Source organism: Gallus gallus, chromosome 12 (assembly GCF_016699485.2).
Source record: "Gallus gallus isolate bGalGal1 chromosome 12, bGalGal1.mat.broiler.GRCg7b, whole genome shotgun sequence".
In the NCBI taxonomy this organism is placed as follows: Eukaryota; Metazoa; Chordata; class Aves; order Galliformes; family Phasianidae; genus Gallus; species Gallus gallus.
In genome coordinates this window covers 17,105,430-17,127,738 of record NC_052543.1, presented here as the reverse complement: position 1 = coordinate 17,127,738, position 22,309 = coordinate 17,105,430, and the positions used below count along the sequence as shown (strand labels likewise).

At 39.4% G+C, this 22,309-nt stretch overlaps 1 protein-coding gene across 2 annotated transcripts in view; it reads left to right on the top strand.

The window, feature by feature from the left end:
* CNTN3 (contactin 3) overlaps positions 1-22,309 on the top strand; it is a 90,477-nt gene that overhangs the window by 40,511 nt on the left and 27,657 nt on the right. For both annotated transcript variants that reach the window (XM_015293225.4, XM_414433.7), the window contains exons 3-6: positions 3,161-3,259; positions 15,481-15,684; positions 16,001-16,103; positions 17,104-17,288. In XM_015293225.4, coding sequence (XP_015148711.2) covers positions 3,161-3,259; positions 15,481-15,684; positions 16,001-16,103; positions 17,104-17,288 — 591 coding nt within the window. The remainder of the gene's footprint in view (positions 1-3,160; positions 3,260-15,480; positions 15,685-16,000; positions 16,104-17,103; positions 17,289-22,309) is intronic.

The window sequence follows — 22,309 nt, the reverse complement described above, 5'->3', positions numbered from 1 at the left end:
AAGTGGAGCATAATAAATCATAATAAATGCAAGTAAGAACTAAAAAGAGGTGGGCAAGGGAAAGTAATTAAACAATTTCAGCAGCTAGTTTGCTAGTAGATAAAAACCTAAAACATCCAGCGATGAGTAAGATGATCCATGCATAGTAAACAGCAACAGATAAAGTGCGACAGTAAAGGAGGTTTTGTTCAGCTCTGAGCTGTGGAGCATGCTGAGAAGTGACTTGTGTACAAGTAGGGAACACTTCCCAAGGTCAGAAGTTTGGACTTAGTTGCATAATACTCATAGAGGATGTTATTGTTGTTTTGCATGGTAATTTATAATTATTTTTGAAGTGCCACCAGCCAATGCGTGGAGATGATAAAAATATCTGAAGGAATTGAGTGATGATACTTGTGCAGCTGTGTGATTAGTCTGGTGCTTCAGCCGCTCTGGAAGGTACGACAGAAAGCTTCCTGCTAATTAATGAAAAATGACTCTTTCATTGTAGCGTGGCTCATATTCTTTGTTTTATGATGGATTCGGCTTTCCTTCATGTTTTCCCCCCAAAATTATTCCCTGGTGACAGCAGCCTTCGCTGTAATCAGTGATGAATAACCTCAGCTGTACTGAATGGCAGCAGCTCAGACTGTAGAGCTGCAGTGGGTCTCCACATGACGCAGCACAACACGGTGTGCATTCCTGAGTCCCAACCCTTCCCAGTTGCTCCCAACCCCATCCCATCCTTCCCATGCACTGTGTTGGACAGCACAGAGAGCTGTGTTTTTAAGCAAGTGTGGCTGCAAGGAATGAGTGTATGTGCTCAGAAAGCAGTGCTAAACCATCTCATCGTAACTGGAGAAATAACATAAGGAGGTTGCTCCGAAAGTAATGCCTCCTACTTATTCCCATGGAAATAGCAATATTCTGCTCTTTGTATCTGTTGTTATTCAACAGAGCAAATTCTCAGCTACAAAACACTCTTTTTCACCATAGTCATCACCAGTAGCTGTGCATTTTTTCCAGCAGTAAGCTTGCCTGCATGCCATGCTTGTAAAAATCTGCACCAGTGAAGGTGGCCCAGTGTTTTACAATGGCAGGCACTGTTTCTAGGACCACATTGCCCACACACAGTCCAACTTTCACTGCGCTACCATCTACTGTTTGGTCTCTGTAAACATCAGAAAGTGTCAGTGAATGTCAGGGGCTGCTGTTTTATCTGCATGTAGAAATTCAGTGATACACCATTACTTCAGGCACCATTTTGTCAGATTGTCCCTCTGCTGCCATTTGTTACAGGACAATAAAACATAACAAGATTGGTGGGAAGGTTCAACCTCTACTGCCATCCCACCAACATCCGCTTCTGATGTTGTGGGCCAACATCGTAACATAGGAGGCATTACTTTTGGAGCAGCCCTCATATGAGATTTACAACTCACAGTGGTTAAGGTGTAAGGAGGGTGAAATTCCATCTAAATCCATTTTATACATAATATATATTATGTATTGGAAATTTTTACATCCAAATCGCAACATTATTTTCATTCTACTAAAGAAAGAATGCCTCTTCCCCTTAGATGTATGTCATCAGGAAAAGGGTCTATAAATCCAGGTAGGGAAAATTCTTAAAGGTACAAGTGAAGGTGATGTTGGAAATCTCTGCATATTGCTTCCATCCCAGCTGCTGTTCCACAACGCACCTTCCTCAGCTCCTTCGGTGCCCTGCTGGGGTGAGGGTAGTGGGGGGCTGTTAGCTCTTAGTTCCCCTCTCAGTGACTTGGTGGAAGTGCTAGGGAGGGCTGATGAATTTATATTGGATATTTATATTGATAGAGAGGAGAGAATGATATTTAAAAGACCCAGAACGAATTCCGAGGCAGACTATTGTGATCTCCCAGTGAAATCAGTTTAGCTGTGGTTGCTTATGAACTCCAAAACACATCTAGCCAGAAGATCTGAACTCATTATGTGAGTGAGGACACAGGTCCTTGAGATGTACTTACAAAGAAATTCAATTGGAAAGCTGAAAGCAACCCTTTTAAGAAACCCTCTATGTGCAGTAACAAAGAACAACAGAACAATATCTTATTGTGGCAGCAAATGTATTTTTTTTTAAATGAAGCATTGAAATTCTAATCACTCTTGTTCAGTGTTCAGACTGCAGCAGCTGTTGCTTTTCAATATTAAAAAAATATTATGTTTTGGGAGACAGATACTGTTGGTCAACTCTGTAGTATTATGTTTGGTTACAGAGACTTAAAGACTTCTCTACCTTTTTGAGCATCTCTATGTATTAATATCCTTTAAAATTCAGAGAAAAAAGCTTTTTTGTTGGATTACTAGCTGACCTATTAGTGTCTGAATTTTGTCATGTATGGTTTTACTGTGATGTGACTCATTCCCCTTTCTTGGGGTAGAACTTCACTGCCAGTCTGTACTGATGGCTGTATCTAGCTTTATTCAAGGTTATAGTGGAGCTGTGCTTGGATCTCGAGTCATCGGTTAGAGTGAATGTTAATTTAAAGTTATAATAAACATTGCTGCTCTACAATTTTGCACTTATGCATTGCCTGCAGCATTTGGTTTTGCTCTTACACAGCTTAAAATGATCACAGGAGACCAAAACCAGGCAGAGTGCTGGGTCAGTACGCAGGGGGCAAAGTGCCTGCCCTGCCCATGGTGGAGGGGAGTAGCTGGGCCGTGCTATGAGGGGCTCTGCCCACAGGGAGCAGTTGGAGGGTTTTTTACCCTCAAAAAGACATATCTGCTTTTCAAATAGCTGTGATATTAACATTAATTTACAGCTGGTTAGAGGAGCTCAGAGGATCTTGATACTATTTTCATCAGAGCCTTCATTTCAGAAGGAACAGTGGCTTAAAGACCTATTTTTAAGTTATGCATATGATTCCTTTCCAGTTAGCAGAGTTATGGTGATATAAGCCTAGCATAAGTGCAGACTTATCCATAGGATGTGTTTAATTAAGTTCTTGTAAATTATTTCACTTTAGTCCTAGTTCTGTCATCCTCTCTCGTGTTTAACAGCCACTTCTGCAGCCAATCCAGGAGATCACAGAACCACTCTGTGTCCTGAGTGACCTCATAGCAGGAGTTAGAGAGCTTGAACCTTCTGTACAGTGGGACTGTCCTGTCTCCTAACATCTCCCCTTTCTTTCTAAAGCAGACCCTGAGAGCTCACGGACGAAGATGAGAAGCACTGTATCCGTGCGAGAAGGACAGGGAGTGGTGCTGCTCTGCGGAACGCCGCCCCGTGCGGGAGGTAAGGAGCACTGGGAGCTTCCTGAGACCGTGGGTGAAGGTGGGATGTCCCGTGGTCACAGCAGGAGGGGGGCAGGGAGCTCCATCAGGGAGCAGCAGTGAAACCTCATCTCCTACGGAGAGAGGAGACAATGCCAAAGGAAACGAGTGCAGGAGGAAGTGGAAGGGCTGTGTCCAAGAGGATGTTCTCCTATGTTGGGATGCCTTTCTAGTCCTTAGTGATTTCTGTGCACTTAACTTGTCCAGTTTTTATGGTATCTCTGGCAATTAGCTGAGGATCTTCTAGAGTTAAATTCTGTCTGATTTCACGTGTGCTCAGCCTCAGTGCATGTAGTTTTTTCTGTATCCAAGAAAGTTGCAAGGTCCAGATTGTTCTCTGTAATTATTCTGCTGTGTGCGTGTATTCCTGAAACTGAAGCACTTCGTAGTTTAATGCTGTATTGCAGATATAATTAAAACACTGCTGTCTTGAGGGGAAAACTGTATAACGGATTCTTTGTGGGCCAGAAGTTGTGAGTGCGTTTTATCATCTGTTATCTTCTGTCCTTGGTAATTGCTGTTGAGTTTTAAATAATATTTGGAAATAACTATTTCTTGAGGGAGGTTTTGTTTTCGTTTATTGATAAGTGGTCTCATTATTGGAGGTTGGTGATGTTAAACATTAGACTTAATTGCAGAGACGAGGTAATATAAGCTAAACATCGTGAATACAATAACATAGGTGTTGTGGCCTCTTAAATTTGACAGAGTCAAAGCAGACAGAGCCATAAAGTGACATTTTACAACTGTCTGAGCTTGCAGAATTTTTCTCTCTCCAAACTGATACGTACTCTTAAATCATCTTTATAGCCTTACAACAGCTTTGTCTTTTAGCTGCTGAGAAAATGGGTAATTCCCGTGGCTATCTGTAAGAATTAGGATGATTAAATTTTGCTTCTATATGCAGTCCAAAGTCTAAATTACTGTGGCTGTTCCCATACTTGCATCCTAAGCGCGTACACACACAGAGGCGCTCACTGACGGACTGCAGTTCAGCACAGTGAATGTTGGAGGTATTAAACAGGAGGTGACACAAAACATGCTCGTGCTGCTCGGGGCTGTGGCTCACACTGACACACGAAGGAGGTGAGGGTTCTTTCACCACCAGCAGATGGGTTATGATTGACACTTCACACTAATTGTGTTATTCACGCAAAAAAAGAGAGCACTGAGGGCCTCATGAATTATCAAATGGAATCGAGAATTGGTGTGAGAATTATTCAGAATCCTCGGATTTGTGTGGGAATTGAAGCATTAGCCATTAAAGTTTTCAGGAGCCGTGGAACAGGAAGAAATCCTTCCTCATCTTTTTTTTACCGGACTGAGCTTACTGCATGGTGATGTCAGGCATTTAGCAACTGTAGATCTGGCATGATACAAATGGGTTACTCGTGGATAACATTGATCTATTAAGTGGTAGCTTGTTAGGAATGGCTCAAATAGGGGGAAAAAAAGTGGAGTGAAAGCTAAGTAGTGTTTTTAAATATATATAGAACATCTGCAAAGAGAAAATAATGAGCTGTTCCCTATATCTAGGAGGAAATGTTTGTGTTCACTTTGGCAGGAAAACACAGTAATCTGAGCGAGGTGCAGGGGCCATATTGGTGCAGATTATGGAGCAGTGGCAGTGATTCATTGATTCACGATGAGCTGGCATTGAACTGAATAGCCAGTAACTGTTGGTTGGTGGCTGCTGGTGGTGCTTCCTTTTGTTGTTGTTTCATTTATTTGTTTTTAGGAATGAGTGAATTATCTGCCTGGAATGGGTCAGAAATAGCTGACCGCAGCTCTGTGGGGTTCTTTGCAGATCTGTGGTCTGATTATTGTTTGATTCTGCATTGGCTGCACTGAGCAATCAAATTTAAGCATGCAAATTCTATGCAGTAGCAGTTTTGGAAACTTTCTCAAAAGCCTTGTTCTCTCTTTGCCATTAGCCCCCCAGGTATTGTTATTTTACTATCTTTCACAATTTCAGTTCTTGCAGACGTGATGGAGATCGGCACTTCTTAACTTCTCTGTAAAAAAAACTTTAAAGAAGAGACTTGATTAAATTGTGATTGTTCCTCTGTATACAGCATTGTGGTTGCAGTACAAACCAATGTTCTTAACAACACCAGTTAGTAGTATGGGAAAAAGACACTACTTCTCTTCTACAATTTGGCATATTTTATGGCTTGCCTCAGCTAAGAATGTTAATGTGACTAATATGAATATCCTTTCAGTGAGAAGCAATTGACTTGTGCAGTTAATAGTACTTTTGTCCTTTCAGAGTTTGCAGTTTCATGAGGGTATGGCATTTACCATTTAAACCAGCAGTGAAAGTCTGTTTAACTTCGCATTTCAGGATTATGTGCTGAGCTTGGATTTTAGCTTTGTATCTCACAGCTGTTAGTGTGTGGGGGAGGAGGAAGGTGTTTGGTACTTCAGCTGAGGATGCTCCAAACGCCTTTATATTCTGGTGGTTAAACATAAAATGCATCACAGACTCCTTCAGTTTTTTCCTTAAGGGTTTTGCTGCATTCTCCCTTTTTAGCACTTCCCATTTTAGCCGTCTTGTTTGAGATGTACTGAAAGGGTGACTCAGTGACCGACTTGTAGAGAGGCCTCCTGCCTTTGTGGTGGGTGGGACTTCTTGTTGCTGGAGCTCTAACTGAATGGAGATACGTGTGTCACTCAATGGTTATTATTGGGTTCGGGTTTCTAAGGAAAACAATGTTAGAGTATTTCACTCTTCTTTTTCTCTTACTGGAAGCTGTATTGTATTTGAGCACTGATTTTTGGATGATTAGGATGCTCATTGGCCGTTGTTCTGCAGAAATGTGACCATATTTGCGTACATAATTTTAATTCTGTCACAGGAAAACTGCTACAATACTTTTCTTTTTCTGCAAATCACCAAGTCATCACCCCAATATTCTAACAGTAATACGGCATCTAAAACTGATTGATCTAAATGCACTAGATGTACATACTGAATTGTAATAACTCTTACCTTCTACTGAGCTCTCTACAGCTGTTCAGACGTTCTGCTGTGCTACTGATGTGTCCTTGATAGTTTTAAAGCAGTGCTGGTATAGCAAACATCTCAATGTCAGATATTAAAGTGTGTGTGATAACATGCAGCAGGTTTGAATAAAATATCATGCAATGTTATTTTTTTTTTTTTCATTTCTGCCAAGCAATGAAAAGATCAGGCATATGGAGATCTAAAAATGACTTTGCTACTGATTTTGTTCCAAAACCAGCAACTAAGAGCTGACAAAGCCCCAAGTAAAGCAAATCTGGAAGTTCCTTCAGGGTATTCCCTAGTATTGCTGCTGTGTGTGTGCCTTGATTATCATGTAGTTTTGTCTTCCAGTATTGTGATTGATATTGGTATGACTTCTATTTGATTAGTATGGTCAGTGTTAGTCATTTGGCAACAGTTTTGTATTTCAGAAAACATTATTAATTTGAGATCTTTTGAGTATTTGGAAGAACGCAATGAGGCATAGACTTGAACACAGACAGATGACATTATGATTTCAGGGCTGCTTTATACGTAGAGAAAAGATTGAGTCTTAATTGTAGAAATGAAGGCTTCCTTGATGGTTATTTACACTTTCCAAGAACTTCAGGCTTGACTGAAAAGCCATTCATTTTATGTTGGTGGTTACTATGAGGGGTATGAACATAACCTGCAAGAAGTTCAGTAAATGGCAGGTATGTTGTGAAGCCAACAGAGCTTACAGCTCTAGGAGGAAATTCCGCTGGTTTCATATATGTGATTAACCTTGTGTGATATGTGTTATTATTTCATTCAGTATGTCAGGGGTATTTCTACATAAATAAAGAAGCAGAGAAGTCCTCCATCTAATATCATGCCCTGACAAACGCAGATTTAATTGATAAATGAGACTATATCTGAATGATAGTGATCAATCTAGCTTATACCTTATTGTTTCAAAGCTGTGACATACTGGTTTGAAACAATATTAGATCACTGAAAAATGGATCCCAATTTATTGCTCACTGCTTGGTATGACAGATCATTCTCTGAATAATGTCATGTCTGTTGCAATTTAGTATTTAGACTTGCAGATTTTTGCTCATGTCTCTGTATTGCCATTTGGAGACCTGCATGTTCCAGCAAGGCTGTGCTTCATGAATAACATAGCATGGAAAGTATCTCAAACACCAGAAATATTTTGGTGCTTTACTATTTTTTTTTTTTTCTTTTCCTCAACTCTTGAATATCAGCATGTGATTTTTCCAAGGAACTAAGGATTGAGTTAATTTTACTGGCTTTGGAAACATTTCATACCTTTAAAACAAAGTAGAGTTAAGCTGATAGAACTCCAGAACGTGGTTTCTTTCCTCCTGCCCATCAGTGCGTTTGTAGAGGTGCAAAACATCCCGTTTTTGCACACTTGGTTTTTGCTTTTGCTGCAGATTGTGCATGACACTTGTCTGGGCACGAGCAATCAATCATGCTTGCAGTAGGCACACGATGAGATTTTTGCTCAAAAGTGCATTCTAAGGAGAATAGTAAGCTGAATATTGTAAAAGCAGTGGCCTAAAAAATTGTTCCGTGGCATTCTCGAGCTGTTCTCAATCTGCCAAAGAGAAATGGTGTTTTTATTTAAAAATATATATTTTGCAATATTCCTACTGGTGTCGTCAGCAGCAGCAGCACAAATTTCAGCTGACAGTTTGAAATCAAATTGCACCTGAGAGACACTTATATTTGCCCATACAAGAGACAATAATGCATGTTCACAGCTGGAGCTTACAATGATTTCTCTCTGACAGAGCTTTATTCTCAGCACCAGTAGCAAACCAATGCTACAAAGAGGCACTCTCTCCATGTTCTACACTTTATCTAAGCAGTGTTCTAATGTACTTTGGTAAACCTGTGTTCCAGACTTAAGTAAAACAGGCTGAAATTGATATATCCTTATAGATGTATTTGTGCAATGTCTGCAGCTACTTTACACAGTGTGCTTCTAAGCTAGCATGGAAGTCTATAACTGGCATAAGAATCTTGCTGCAAAAGATGTAGGATTTGTTTGGGAAAGGGCAAACTAGATGGGCCAGAGCTCTTCTCTTAACTCCATGTTTCATTAGGCATGAGTGCTGCTTCTTGGTGGGGTGTTTGTTGGAAGATGGGCGAGATAGGGAAAGAGATTAGAAATAATTCAATCATCTGGGAAAAAAAAAAGGAAAGCAGGACGAGCTTTTCCCCTTAGCTGGTCCCAGGGAGCTCAGATATGCCTTAGGGAGGACTAAAAGAAAGTTCTGTGCTTCTCTTCCAAGACTGTCTTTATCCCTCAGTTGTTCCTGTAGGTGTTTTCTCTCACTCTTCCTTATCTTATCTAGTAAAATATTTTATTTCTCCTTTAGAAACAGGATAATTGATTAGGAAATGATGGGAGGGAGATGTCTGCAATCCCTGCACACATTCAGAGCGTTGTTAACAGGAATACAAAAGTAATTGCTTTACACAGGCTTTCACCAAGTACCTTCTCCTAAATGAGTGGAAGACTAACAGAACTCTGCCACTAATTACTGCTACTGCTATTAATGATAGAATATTTCTTCAAAACTTCTACTTCCATATTGTCATTAGTTTATGTCACTAATATTTAACATTCAGGATAGATCAGATGGGTTTTATTTGAACAATGCATTAAACTATCATCTTTTTATCCTCTGTTATTAGAGGCCGGAAGCAATTTTAAACGGTCCTAACTATTTTAAATAGGCACAACAGTGTTGTTAGAGAATGCTCTGAGCAATTGCGTACAAAGTTCTGGGGAGGTGATTAAAAGAGCAATTTGTCATTTGCAATGGATATGGCTAATGGCTGTGTGTTTAAATATTGCTTCCTGAAGCAGTTTCGTACTTTTGTGCATACTTCCAGAGTGTGAACAATTTGATCAGAGCCAGTACGTTTTGAATGACATTGCTGGTCTGAAACAATTAGTTCAGAAATGCGATAAAGAGAAACTAATCCATCATCCCTCACAGCTACAGGGTAAAAGAAATTAGGTTTTTAGTCAGCATTGGAGCCCAGTGCTGAATAAAAGGCAGAAAAGCATTTTGTTAGGCTTTTCCATTAGCATCTGGATTTCCTTCAGAGCACTGAGGAGCATTTAACCTGCTGGTTAAGGAGCACTTCTGCATTATGAGGTCGCGTTGGGTTTGAAACTTAGTGCTAGCTAATGGTCATGGCCCACAGGGGAGGGAGGGAGGTGGAAATTAGCAGCAGGAAAGGCGGGGTTGCTGGTTATGCTGCTTGGGATTGTGCTTAACGTGAGTTTGTCTGTGGTGTGATTAAGGAGGCGGTGCTGCCAGTCTTGAACTATGGGGTACAGAGGAAGGCAGAAGGACAGCCCTTCTGCACAGACTGCTGCACATCACAGCAGTGTCAGTGGTGCAGCCCCCCCAGCATGCAGCTGCTGAGAAGGATGCAGTTCATGCTGCAGTCCCATTTATGCTATCACTCCATTTTCACTTGACATAGCTCATTTTGAAAGCAGAAAACAAGCAGACTGTTAGCATATTCCATTTAAATATGAAAATTAGGTGTTAGCTGAAATTGCGAGGATCTCACTTTAAGCTGAAATATTTCAATATTCTTATTAAATGTGTAGATTGAAATTGCGAGATATTACGTGGGTCTCTGGCACTGCTCTCATTGTTGTGGGTTATTCCATACTTGGGAGTTGCATGCCTAATTACCTGCACAGCATGCTGAAAATTGATCTTTTATATTTTATCTACAAAATAATTCACCTTTTATGCCAAAAAGATTAATGGTATACATTACTTTGAAAACTAAACGTTTCCCATTAAACTCTGGAATAAAATGAGTTTCTGAGAGATGTTCTTCACTTCTCGTAATTGGACTCAGTTTCCCATCATGCAATTTACTTTTTTCCTATAAGCAAAAAAAAGCTTTAAGCAAAAGAAGAAATGGATTTCAAAAGTTCTGGGGGGAATTTCAGAAGCTCTGAGACATCTGAGCTTTTTTCCCCCAAGTTTAATTACTGTGGTGAGCATGACAACTCTCAACCAGAAACTCATGGCCTCAACTTACTGCTCAAGCTGTGTTAGAGAGGTCTTCTGGGTAGTCACCATTATGATGACATACGAAATACTAACAAAAAATAATCAACAGCCTACTGTTCATATATGGACCATAGTGTGAAGTCTCACTGTGGCTTGTGTAAGTATTAAATATTAATTGCACTATTAGTGGTTTAACTATTTTTAAGCAAATGTTTAAGGACTCCCCACAGAAATGTGGAGTGTTTGAGGCTTTTTGAGGAGGTGGTGATGGTTTTCTTCCCAGCTGAGCATACTTAGGCCAGTGTTCAAGGCTGTGGGCATTTTAGTTGCCTGGGAGTGTGCAATAAAGCCCTGAAATGATGTACAGGTTATTTACAGGTATAATGTAAAGAGTTTTTTCTTTTCAAACTGTATCATTTTTGACAGTGGTACCCAAATGGATTGTGATACGCAGTTTGCACATGCTGGGGAGCCTGTACTGGAGGACGTAACCACTTTGTCTTACACCTGCAGTGCATAAGACTTATGAAACTGCCATTTGTGTTTGCCACAGGAAAAAAAAAGTGATCTATTTTGTAACAAATGTAATTACCTCTTTTTTTGACTGAACTCCAGAAACCAAGCCTGACCTTCTAGCTGGCTGCAGGAGGATGGACGGGTGGGTGTTCAGTGCATTTTTACCACATGCAGATTAGTTTCCTACCTTTAATTAGTTTCCACGTCGCTAGGAGTTCCATGCAGACAGGCTCAGCGCTGTACACGTTCGTGTGAACATGTGTGTGGAGCTGTGCTCCACTGTGCTGGCAAATGGGCACTTGTGCCTGAGCAGCCGTGTGCATGAGCACCTGGTGGCCAAGAGGAGAGCTCCCTGCTTCCCAAGGATGCTCACCTCCAGCAGCTGAGATGTTTCTGCTGTGTGCTGTCATGCGCTTCACAGTGGGAGTTGAAGGTGGGGCAAATAATGGGCTTATTGGTTTCTTGCTTAGCTGTGCCATCTCTTATTACCCTCTTAAAATCAGTGGTACTTTTCTATTACTTTTAATTTTTTAGGCAGATAATTCAAAATTCCTGTTTTTTACAGATTTCCATGTCTTTAATTGCAGTTGGTATCACTGCTAAATTTTCTCTGACAACTCCCTTGCAAACTCTTTAAAAGCCATATGTCATCGTGTGGTTTAGGCAGAATTTTAATAGGGAAAACAGCAAGTTACTTCAGCTTCCTCTCCTGTCTCTGTTACAGAATACTGTAAAATCTGATCTGCACAACTGCATGAAATAATGCAGATTTTGAGCTCAGTGACTGATATGAGACATCATCTGTTGAGAGCAGCAGACCAACCAAACATAAAATAACCAGAAAAAAATCAGAACCATGAACAGTTGCTGAGTCAGCACAATGCACTCCAACATCCAAATGCTGTATTTTCAGGATTATTTATGGAAGCATCCCCTGCCCTAACCAAAACCCAATCCGTTTGAAAATAAGATGTTTCAGTCAGTATCGGAACAGTGTTATTCATACCTTGTACTGCTGGCTGTCTTAGAAATCTCATCAGGTGTGAATTATGGAACTAGCTGGTGTGAATTAAGTAGGTGTAGAGGAGTGGTCCCGAAGAAAATAACCTTCAGAATGTAGGCTTTAAGTGCATAAACCAAGCTTTATGAATTACCTTGCTCCTTTGTCATAGGTCTACCTGCATTTTTGTTTTCAGGCTTTTGCTTTGCTGTCATCCTGAATTTCCTTATAGTTTTGGCTTCCCCAAACCAGTATTGTCTCCTACATTCTGTCAGTAAGAAATAAAATCTTCCCACTACCACCCAGTGCTTCCCCCCCCCCCCCCCCCCCCCCCCCCCTGCCATGCATTTGCTGTCTTAAGCCAAAGAGGTGCAATTTAATTAAAAGCCTTTTTTTTTTTTTTCTTTTCCAGAAGCACTGACATGAACATAAGATTTAATGTTGAACCCAGTTAGAAGCTGCTACGCTTGTGGGGCTGACCTCCCCCTATGTTCCTTTAGCAACATTACATTTTTGTTATATGGGAAGTGGTGTTTCTTTGAAGCTCACATAAGGCAGAAAATGACCATGGCAGGCCGTGGCAGTCACACTGATTTAATTGTTGAACCACATAAAATTTAAGTTTAAAAATGACAGGCAATTTTATGAGATGTTTTCTAATTGAAACCTTAAGTGCACAGAGTGCCTAGAACAGTGTGAGCATGCTGTGGGTGGTAGACTGTACAGTAAATAATAATCAAATAATACTAAATAAATAGTAGAAGCCAACCAAGATGTAGCAAACAAATAACAATTGAGTAATAACAGTAATTTCTAATACCTTGCCCATTTACAGTCTCCAAATAAGGAAAAAATGCTTTGGAAAGCGAAGGATCCGTTCTCTGAGGAAGCCCAGGAGAGATGTATTGCTTTCATTTATAACAGAAAATCAACTGAAAATTTGTAATTGACAGAAAGGAAGTGAGTTTATGTCCCTTGAGGTGCAACAAGCAAAGGGTGTAAACATAATAAATCACAGAACAAGTTGCTTAATGTGAGTTTTTTGGAGAAAAATCAGAATGCTGTTTTGTGAAGTACAGTAAATATAGAATGAGATAGTGGCTGTGGGGCACTGGTGAAAGAAATGCCACCCTCCATTTTTAATAGAGTCAGTGAAAATATATGTATAATGGGAAATTAGGTTTCCAGGAGTGCTCATTCATAGGCTATTGAAGGATCTAATTGAACTGGAATATACTTTGCATGGCTTTCATAACCGTAAGGACTGATTTCAGTGAATTTACTCTCAGCCCAACCCAGTATAATGGTGACAAAATCAAGCTGCTTATTTTCCTGCTGAGTATACAGATCTGGCCATCTCTGTTGAATGCTTTTTGTTGGTTTTTAAGTAAAATAATACTTTGAGTTCATCAAAGCAAGTAGCTAAGTAAGTACCAGAACTGATGAAGCCTGGCTTCCCAAACTGTTGTGTCTTTTGGATGTCTGAATTTGATACAAAGCTGAAAATGAGTTTATTTTTTTTCCCTAACGTTCCTACATTGATACCTAGTTTGTGCTATGGTTTTCTCTGTTCTACAATTGCTCTCATCCCTCACTGCTATGATAAAATATGATTTTCTAGCCTTTCCCATTTAGTAAGACCATACAAAGAGGCTGTGGTCCCTTTCAGACCCTGTAGACCTGCTCCGTCACTTTATTTATTTACTTATTTAGCTATTCTGTGGTTGATGGAGTACTTCATGGTGCTGACTTTGGGCAGAGCCATCAGTGGTGCCCCTCAGTGCTGCACTCTGCTCACTCATGCCTCTCTGTTAACAGCAAAGCACTGACACTGCATCTCGGTGTCTTTGTTGTAAGATAGGAGAGTAGCTATACAGGACTTGTGTTGTGGACTGTATGTGTATGACCTTCTTATGAGCCTCTTGGGGCATATCTCAGACATCTTGCTGAAGTCACACTCTGTCACAGGGTTTCCATTCCCATTCCAATAAATACTCTTTGTTTTCATAACAAATCTGTGTTGGCCTTTGTTACGATAAATTCAACCTCTCATCTTGCATGGGAAGAAACTTTTAGGTGAGTCCGTTGTTTCACTGGAAATTGGCAAGTCTGGAAGGGTAGATGGTTATTTCCAACAACAAAAAATCCCATTATAATGGAAGTTTAACTCTTGAGAATATAACTGAGAATGTCAGTTGTTCACATGCACTCTTCCAGCAAAATTATGGTAATGGAAGGAGTTTAAATATTGATAGAAGAAAATTAAATGCAATTATGAGCTATTTCATTTGATGCCCTTTTTACATTAACCAGTCCATAAATATTTTAATAATTTAATTCCTTGAGTGTTTTTTATCTGCAGTATCTTGCCTTTTGTTAAATTATCTGTTGGCTTAGTGCTTTCCTGGCTGCGTGTTCGTACTCAGATATGGGAGTTATGAAAATACCTGCTCTTCTTTTCGCAACTGCATCCAAATGTCTGCACTTCCAAATGAAACCTGTGCAAAAAACTGGATGATCTCCATTTTGTAGGGGCAGTGCAAATGCTACAAGATACTTCAGTGCCAAGGCAGGTCAATCAAACTATAATCGTTTCCAATTAGCACTTGTAGAAGCTCTAATCTTTTCATAAACTTTCAGCTGAGTGGCACTTGGGTGAAAAATTATTTCTTGCTTGGGAAACCATTAAAAATTAATTTCCTTTCATTCTGTAGGATATGAATGCAACAGGCACACGGCCTCTCACAGGAAGGGGCTTTTGCACAGCTCAGAATGGTATTCAGAGAAAAATAATTACATGGAATTTATGCCCGATCTCCTTGATTTATCTTTTCAAGTGAAGTTTTCCTTTAAAGTGTCCATAAAGAACTGCTGTTTCATGCAGAGATCAAATTTTTCTACGAAAAATGTAGTTCTGCTGTGGGCTGAGCTCTTCCAGGTGTTTATGGATCTTTGGATGTTCTTTTCAGCTGCATACACCGGTGCCGTTTCTCTCAGATCTGTAGCTGGGCTGTGGATAATAAATGATATTTCCATTTTAACAAAGTATGGTCTCATTTTTGCTATCTCTTCCCATGCATATTAAATTGTAAAAGAGTAGATCAAAATAATGATCCTTGTGTATCACTTTCGGATAGTAATAGGACAAAAAGGAATGCTTATAAACTGTGACAGGGGAGGTTTAGGTTAGATATTAGGAGGAAGTTTTTCACAGAGAGGGTGATGACGCACTGGAACAGGTTGCCCATGGAGGTTCTGGAGGCATTCAAGGCCAGGCTGGATGTGGCTTTGGGCAGCCTGGTCCTGGTGGTTGGCGACCCTGCACATACATAGCAGGGGGGTTGAAATGAGATGAGCACTGTGGTCCTTTTCAACCAAGGCCATTCTGTGATTCTACAATTCTATGGTAGAAGATTTGGAACTATTTTCATGTTTTTCTCGATGCTTTGGGGTGTTTTTTTTTTCTGTCACTGGTTCTCTGGTCCTTTTACATAAAATTATATATAATAATGTTATAATATGGGGTAAAATAAAGAGCCTATGAAGATAAAAATGTGCAGAGGAAAAAAAAAAAAACAACCTTACCAAACCTCTTTATTTTTATAACCAATCAGAGTTGTCATTTGCTTGGATCTTCAACGAGTATCCATCATTTGTCCAAGAGGACAGCCGGCGATTTGTGTCTCAGGAGACTGGTCACCTCTACATCGCCAAAGTGGAGCCATCAGATGTGGGAAATTACACCTGTGTCGTAACCAGCACTGTGACAAACAGCCAGGTCCTCGGGTCACCAACCCCTCTCGTGCTGCGCACTGATGGTATGGCTTTCCTTTTCTCAGTCTCTAAATAACACTACTTCCACTGTGCTACAAACAGCTAGTTTCCAGTGAACATTTTCTGTGGCAGTATAACCTTTGGTGCAGTCTCATAGTATTGGTTGCTTGTAAGAAGATAAACTATTTTTTGTTGTGCACTCCTCTGCTACATCTGACAGTGATTTCATTGTAAGGTCACTGCGCGTGAGTTTCTAAATGGAGAGCAAGAGAAATAAGTTTTGAATGTGATGTTATTCAGTGTTTTAGAGAATGATGGCTTCAAAAATGAAAAATGTCTTTTCTCACTTGTCTTGCATAGGTGTGATGGGAGAATACGAACCCAAAATAGAAGTTCAGTTTCCTGAGACACTTCCTGCAGCGAAAGGCTCAACTGTGAAACTGGAATGCTTTGCACTAGGAAAGTAAGTTCTCATCTTCACCCATACTGCAAAGCTGAAGTGTGTTGGAGTTCATTTGCACAACGTCTGTGGGCATTTGGCACCATCTCTTTGGTAGTCTTCTCCAAAGATTGAGTTTTGACCATCACATTTACTGCCTTGGAATAAGATGTGAAAGAGCCTTGAAGACACTTCTGTTGTTGTTTAGAATTAAAATGTGCATGTTTGCAATGCAGGAACATACTTTTCACTCCAGATTCTCCTGAACAAGATCTGTGAGTTTTGCAGATGTCCTTTGAGGTAGCTCTGCTTTCTCAGTGTAAAGGAACTCTTGTTGAAGTCAGTGACAATTTGGACTGAATTTTACTGTTAAATGTACTTGATGCTTTCCTAATGCTGTCCTTCTTTTATAGCTGAAATCAAGATTAAAATGCATTCCTCTTCTCAATGACATTTCACACAAAATTGATATCTTTTCTCCTTCGTAAATGATTTGAGAGTGCATTTATGTTTCTGTAAATGTATTTAGTAACCACTCTGTAGTTTATTTGCAAGCAGCTCTGTCAGGTGTTCATAGTTTTGAACTCCAGAATGGTAACTTAATCACATGCTATTGCTTCTATTCCCCAGCCAGGTGAGGGAAAGTTTACGTATCAGTGAATGAATGGCTCTTCTAGGATGAAACCTGGGGCTTGCCTTGATTCCCCTTCCCTTGAGGACACTGGTAAATCTCTCCTGTCTTCAGGGGAGGCCGGTGGTGATTTACTGGAAATTTTACAGTCATTGGACATTCAGATACTCGTGAAAAATCTGATGCCATAAATAATAGCATGAGGAACAGAACAGCATATGCGAATCAGTAACCATGCTGTCTGACCATCTGTCATGTACAGTATGAATACTACTTTTAATGCAAGCTTTAGTCACTTTGGGGCTTTATTGCATATTAGTTTAAGTACTTAATTTTTACAATCAAGTACTTGCAGCGAAGTTGTTTACTGAAATCCCATTACTTTCTGTTTAGCCCTGTGCCTCAGATTAACTGGAGAAGAACTGACGGTATGCCATTTCCGAGCAAAATAAAGCTAAGGAAATCCAATGGCATGATTGAAATACCTAATTTCCAGCAAGAGGATGCAGGATTGTATGAATGTATTACTGAAAATTCAAGAGGAAAAAACATTGCAAGAGGACGTCTCACTTACTACGGTAGGAAACTTTTTTCAATCCCTCTATCCTATCCTTCTTTACACATGAAATATAAACCACTATCAATTAGTTTGGGGTTTACAGCTTCTACAATACCATTGCAAATTTGTTCATCAAAGTTCCTGGCCTCTTGCAGAGAACAAAGATATCTTCTTCACCACTGTTTTGCATAACACTTTTGATAAATGTCCACATTCAAAAGAATTGCTCAGAGTAATGCAGGAAGTGACTGTGCTTGTTCAGTAAAATGTTGGAATGATATATGCATATGTTTAGCACCTTTGATTGGTGCATGTGTGAAAAAGTAAATCTCTAGTGGATTAGGTTTATTCAGGGGATTGTATAGGCCTCACTTTTTCAGGAAATAACCATTTCCTAAAGGAAGATAAAACTGCTATTGATGGATATTGCCAGTTCTTTGCTTTCAAAAAAAAACCCAACAAGTTTACTTTTTAAAAGAGTAAACAAATAGGATAATATATTCTAGAATAAGAAATGAAATAATAGGAAATTTAATAGCTGGAAAACTGACAGTCTCTTGTGCATTTAAGACTATAGAGAGAAATGAATATCAGCAAAGCATGATGTTGGAGGTTTAAAGCTAGAGCGATTTGCAACAGAGTGGTAATTGACAATTTTTGTTAAAGCCAGATCCTTGCAAATTTAATTTTCTTTAGGTAAATGGCAATTTAAAGACTGATTCAGTCTTTGATTTGGAATGTTTTCGTCATGTATGAATATCTGAGCAAAGATTTTATTTCTTTGTCATGTGAAAAAGCATGGCGCATACCCACTGTGCCACTTGGTTCTGTGTGTGGGAAGCTACTGTTTACTGGAACAGTGCAGCAAGGCAGATTTCAGTCAACGATGATTTTAATTTAAGAAGCAAGTTATAAAGTGGAAGGAAAAAAGATATTCCCCCTCCAATTTCCAAATAAATAGTTACACTAAATTTTGCATATGCTAGTTCTAGTTAGATCTTTTAGGTATCAGATAACATAGGACAAAAGAGCTAAGATGCTTTCTCTGTCAGTGTCATCTGCAGTTCTAAACTTGGCAATATACTTTTCATTATATGGCTTTTATAAAGCTGTTTCAAAAGTTTAAAGTGATCAGTGGTTTGTACTTCAGTTTGGTTCACCAATCCTACAGCAGTTCTGGATCAGAGCAGCTGTAAAGCACACACCAGATAGAATTGGTTTGTTCCTTAGTTCTTATAATGTATTTATGAAGGTGAGTGCTTTTGAAGTATTTGCACTACTCCCAAAGTTCTTTTTCTGTTGTTAAAGGGCACTGATCTCAAATAAAAGATGTTGCTAATCAATAAAAGCAAGTGAGTTGCAGTTCTAAGGGAAGTAAGTTGTGATTTGCAAATATTCAGTGTGAACGTTTTCATTACAAATCCAGAAAGGAATCTGAACCCTTGAGTAGAGTTAATATTCCACTATTAATGTATGCCTGTCCTAGATCAATCCCTAATATTGTTCTTTAGACTGAAGAAAATAATGAGACTTGCAATGGCATTAATGGTACTCCAACTGTTTTATTTTGCTTGTTTTGCTTAATGAAACCCATTCTGCAGAATTAAGTATTCTTTCTTATTTTGTTACTTGCTTTCTTTTTTACAGATAGAATACCAACAATTCTGTAGTCAGGGCAGGATAATTGTAAAACTTTCTGAGAATTAGGAGAATTGTTCTGGCTGTAGTTTAATAGTGTTCTATAACTGAAGATAATGTGGTATCTGGATTCCCAACAAAGCTTTAAAAAGAGTTGGGATTAACGTTTTTCTGTGTTGCCTTAGTGAAACAAAATGCAAAGCTTTTTTCACAGATGGAAAAAAATATAAGCAAAATTGTGCAATTTGACTAAAAATACAGGATTTTCTTGTCTTTCTAGATTTTAAAAATTATTTGTAACTGAGACATCAGCCTATCCTAAATGAAAGCGTGAAATATTCTTTTGCTTCGTTAGGGAACAACTGAAACATTTCAGGGCCATGATTTAGCAGAGGGTTGTTAGAGTTAGGGTAGTATGGTCAGGTTGTGGTTGGACTTGATGATCTTTAACATCTTTTCCAATCTGAGCAATTCTATGATTCTGTGATTCTAAACTGTAAGTCTTGAATTCTGAAAGTTGGGGGTTTCAGTGCTGGTTGTTTGATTTAACCATCAGTTGTGTTTACTCTGCTGTCCTTCCTCTTCATCTTCCCATAATGAATCCTGGTATTGAAGTCATAAAGCACTTGAACGTAGGATCAACTTCAGTCGTGCCCAATAGTAGTTACCTCAAAATGGATTTTATGCTTGAGTTTGGAAATTCTGTAACTATTACAAAAAAAAAAAAAAAAAGGCTCTTTTGTTTTCTAGTTTCATTGTGGGCTTTAAATGCAACTCTAAAGACATAGCTGAGCTGATTATTCAAATAGATATTCTAAAACATTTTCTGGGCTCTTTCATAACATTACTAACAGACTATTAATCTTCCTTTTTCCTCATGAAGGATTTTATCAAGAAAAGCCCAACATCAAGTGTTCAGTTCATTGTCCCCTGTGCAGTTCCAACATGTGTTTAATGACATTTTTCTCCTCAGTGGAATTCAAAATGTGCTAAATATAGGATGAGATTATCTAACTATGAATTAATATAAAACCTGAATATATAAATAATTTGCTTTCACTTCAGTAGTACATTCATTTGTCATTACCCTTTTTCATAAAGAGATAATAGAAGAAGAAAGAATCCATGACTTTTCATAGCATGGAAAAATGAGAATAAATTAGACAGTTACATTTTTGCATTTTAAGATGCAATTAAACAACATGTAACATGGTGGAGATATGTAAAGTAATTAATTTAAAGGGTAATTGAAGAAAAATACTCTTAATTAGCACGCGTTGATTTAACGGAACTCATGCTTGACGGTACTGAGGTAAAATGTTTAACAAGGAGAAAAAAGTCTGCTGTTCTGCTTTTGTTATGCAGTATTGGACTGAATAGCAGAGGTGAATTGTGCTGATCAGGGTGTTGATGGTCAAAGTTAGCCAGCGAGGTCGCTTCTACTTGCTTATAACAGCAACCATTGCTGTTCACTTGGCTGGGTTTCCATTTTATGTAAATACAGACCTCCAGTAATAAATAGCTTGCATATAAAATACAAAATACGTGTAACAAAAAAAAAATACTGGAGTTATGGTAAGAACATACCCTCGAAATTACACTGGGGACACATTACTGCTCAATGTAGAAGAGCATCATTGTTCAGAGCTTTTGTCCCGAGTCTGTCTTATTTATGGGGAGGTTCTCAAGTCATTGGCTGTAGAACTGTAAATAGCTGAACAACATTGAGGAAGAGCTGATTTTGATCAGCTTGAAGTTCAATTGTCAACGCTGCCTAATAATTTAATGGCCTTCGTACAACTTTTTTGGCACGCTAAACGTTCCCCAGCAGTGCAGTGAAAGCTTCAGAGCATGTGTATTTTGAATGAAAGTACAAGTAAATAAATAAATAAATAGTGTTTTCAGGTATCTGTGAATGGGAGTTGTGACATGCTTCTTTGGGCAAAGAAAGAAAAAGTTATTTGTGCTTAAACTCACTTGAATCTTTGAGATAAAAGTAGGCTGATCTCTGCTGTAGGCATCAGTATGAGTGTCATAGTCTGACTTTGAGAGATACTACCTTGGGAAAAAAAAAAAAAAGGAGGTTACATTTTCTGTTTTTGCAAAACGTTGTGAATTCCCAGTATGCTTCATAGCCACTTTTGCTTGAGCTATGGAAAGTGCCTTTTGACTCTGATTTATTGCCTGACTGCTGAGCTATCCTAAGGTGTTTGTGGAAGAGATTTCTAGATGGGCTTTCAGTCTGTAACTTTCAAAGTAAAGGCCCATACAAGCATCTGATATGTGAGCCTTAATTAGGGACTGTCCTGTAGTCTTCTGCCTCCAGGCAGAGGTATGGCAGCCTTAGCACTCCCTGGGAGAGTACAGTGTCTAGATAGAAATCATGGTCTTGAAGCTTTGCCTTTCCTGAATGCTGTCATGCTCTTCCTGCGGTTTAGAGGATTAAAAAGGAGCTTTTTATTGGAGCCTCTTACTCTGAAGGAAGTTGGATTTAAATATTCCTGCTGGCATGCATCATGGATTCTGAGGACACTGCAAGGTACCCCAAATTGCTTACAAATTACATCTCAACACTGCTTCTGAAAAGCGTTAGCCCCAAGCGATTGCTTCCAAGAGCTTCAGCCCATTCCACTCATTGCAGTTGGTCTTCACTCTCACCAAACCCCGGAACAGTCATCGTAAAGAGATGTCTTAAACTTCTGAAAAGAATTGTCTTTCTTGCCTTATGGCCTAAAGGGATTCCCCAGGGTCTAATGAAGTGAGAGCTGTTTTCACCTGGCCTTTGAGCTTGGAGAACAAGGCGGTCATATTCACCCCAGGAAAAGATGACTGAGTCTTCTCCTTGTCACCGAGGCTAAATTTCATCAAATTATACACTTGTATTACTTCATGCCTGTGGGACTGTGAGTTATTACAAGGAATATATGAGGCAATAACAACTGAAGCAAAATACAGGCTGGTGCTTTTACAGCTAACTGACCACAGTGCTGATGGGTGACGTTGTTTAGAAATTCAGTTACCTACAAGTATTTTGTCTTAAGGGAACCTTTTTCACATCTTTCATGAAGATAGCGCTGTGAGTTCCAGAGAACTGCAAGTACTCACAGCACAGACTCTTATCATGATCTTAAACACTGCGCTACATGCTCCATTAAAAGCAACTTCCAACCTCACAGCTTAGAGGACAACCTGTCTTTTTCATCTCAGTGAAGGTATGCTGCCCAGTTGCCTGTTCTGTGCTTAAGGATGAAGGAGTGGTGTCTCCTCAGGAAGGTCGTGGCTACGCACCAAACCAATGCAGCAGCTCAGTGAGGACAAGGCTTCATACCAAGTCGTTACAGTCCTCCTTCAGGAGCACAGATAAGGTGTTAGTGTCTCCCCAGTGAAGCCAGATGTTCTAAG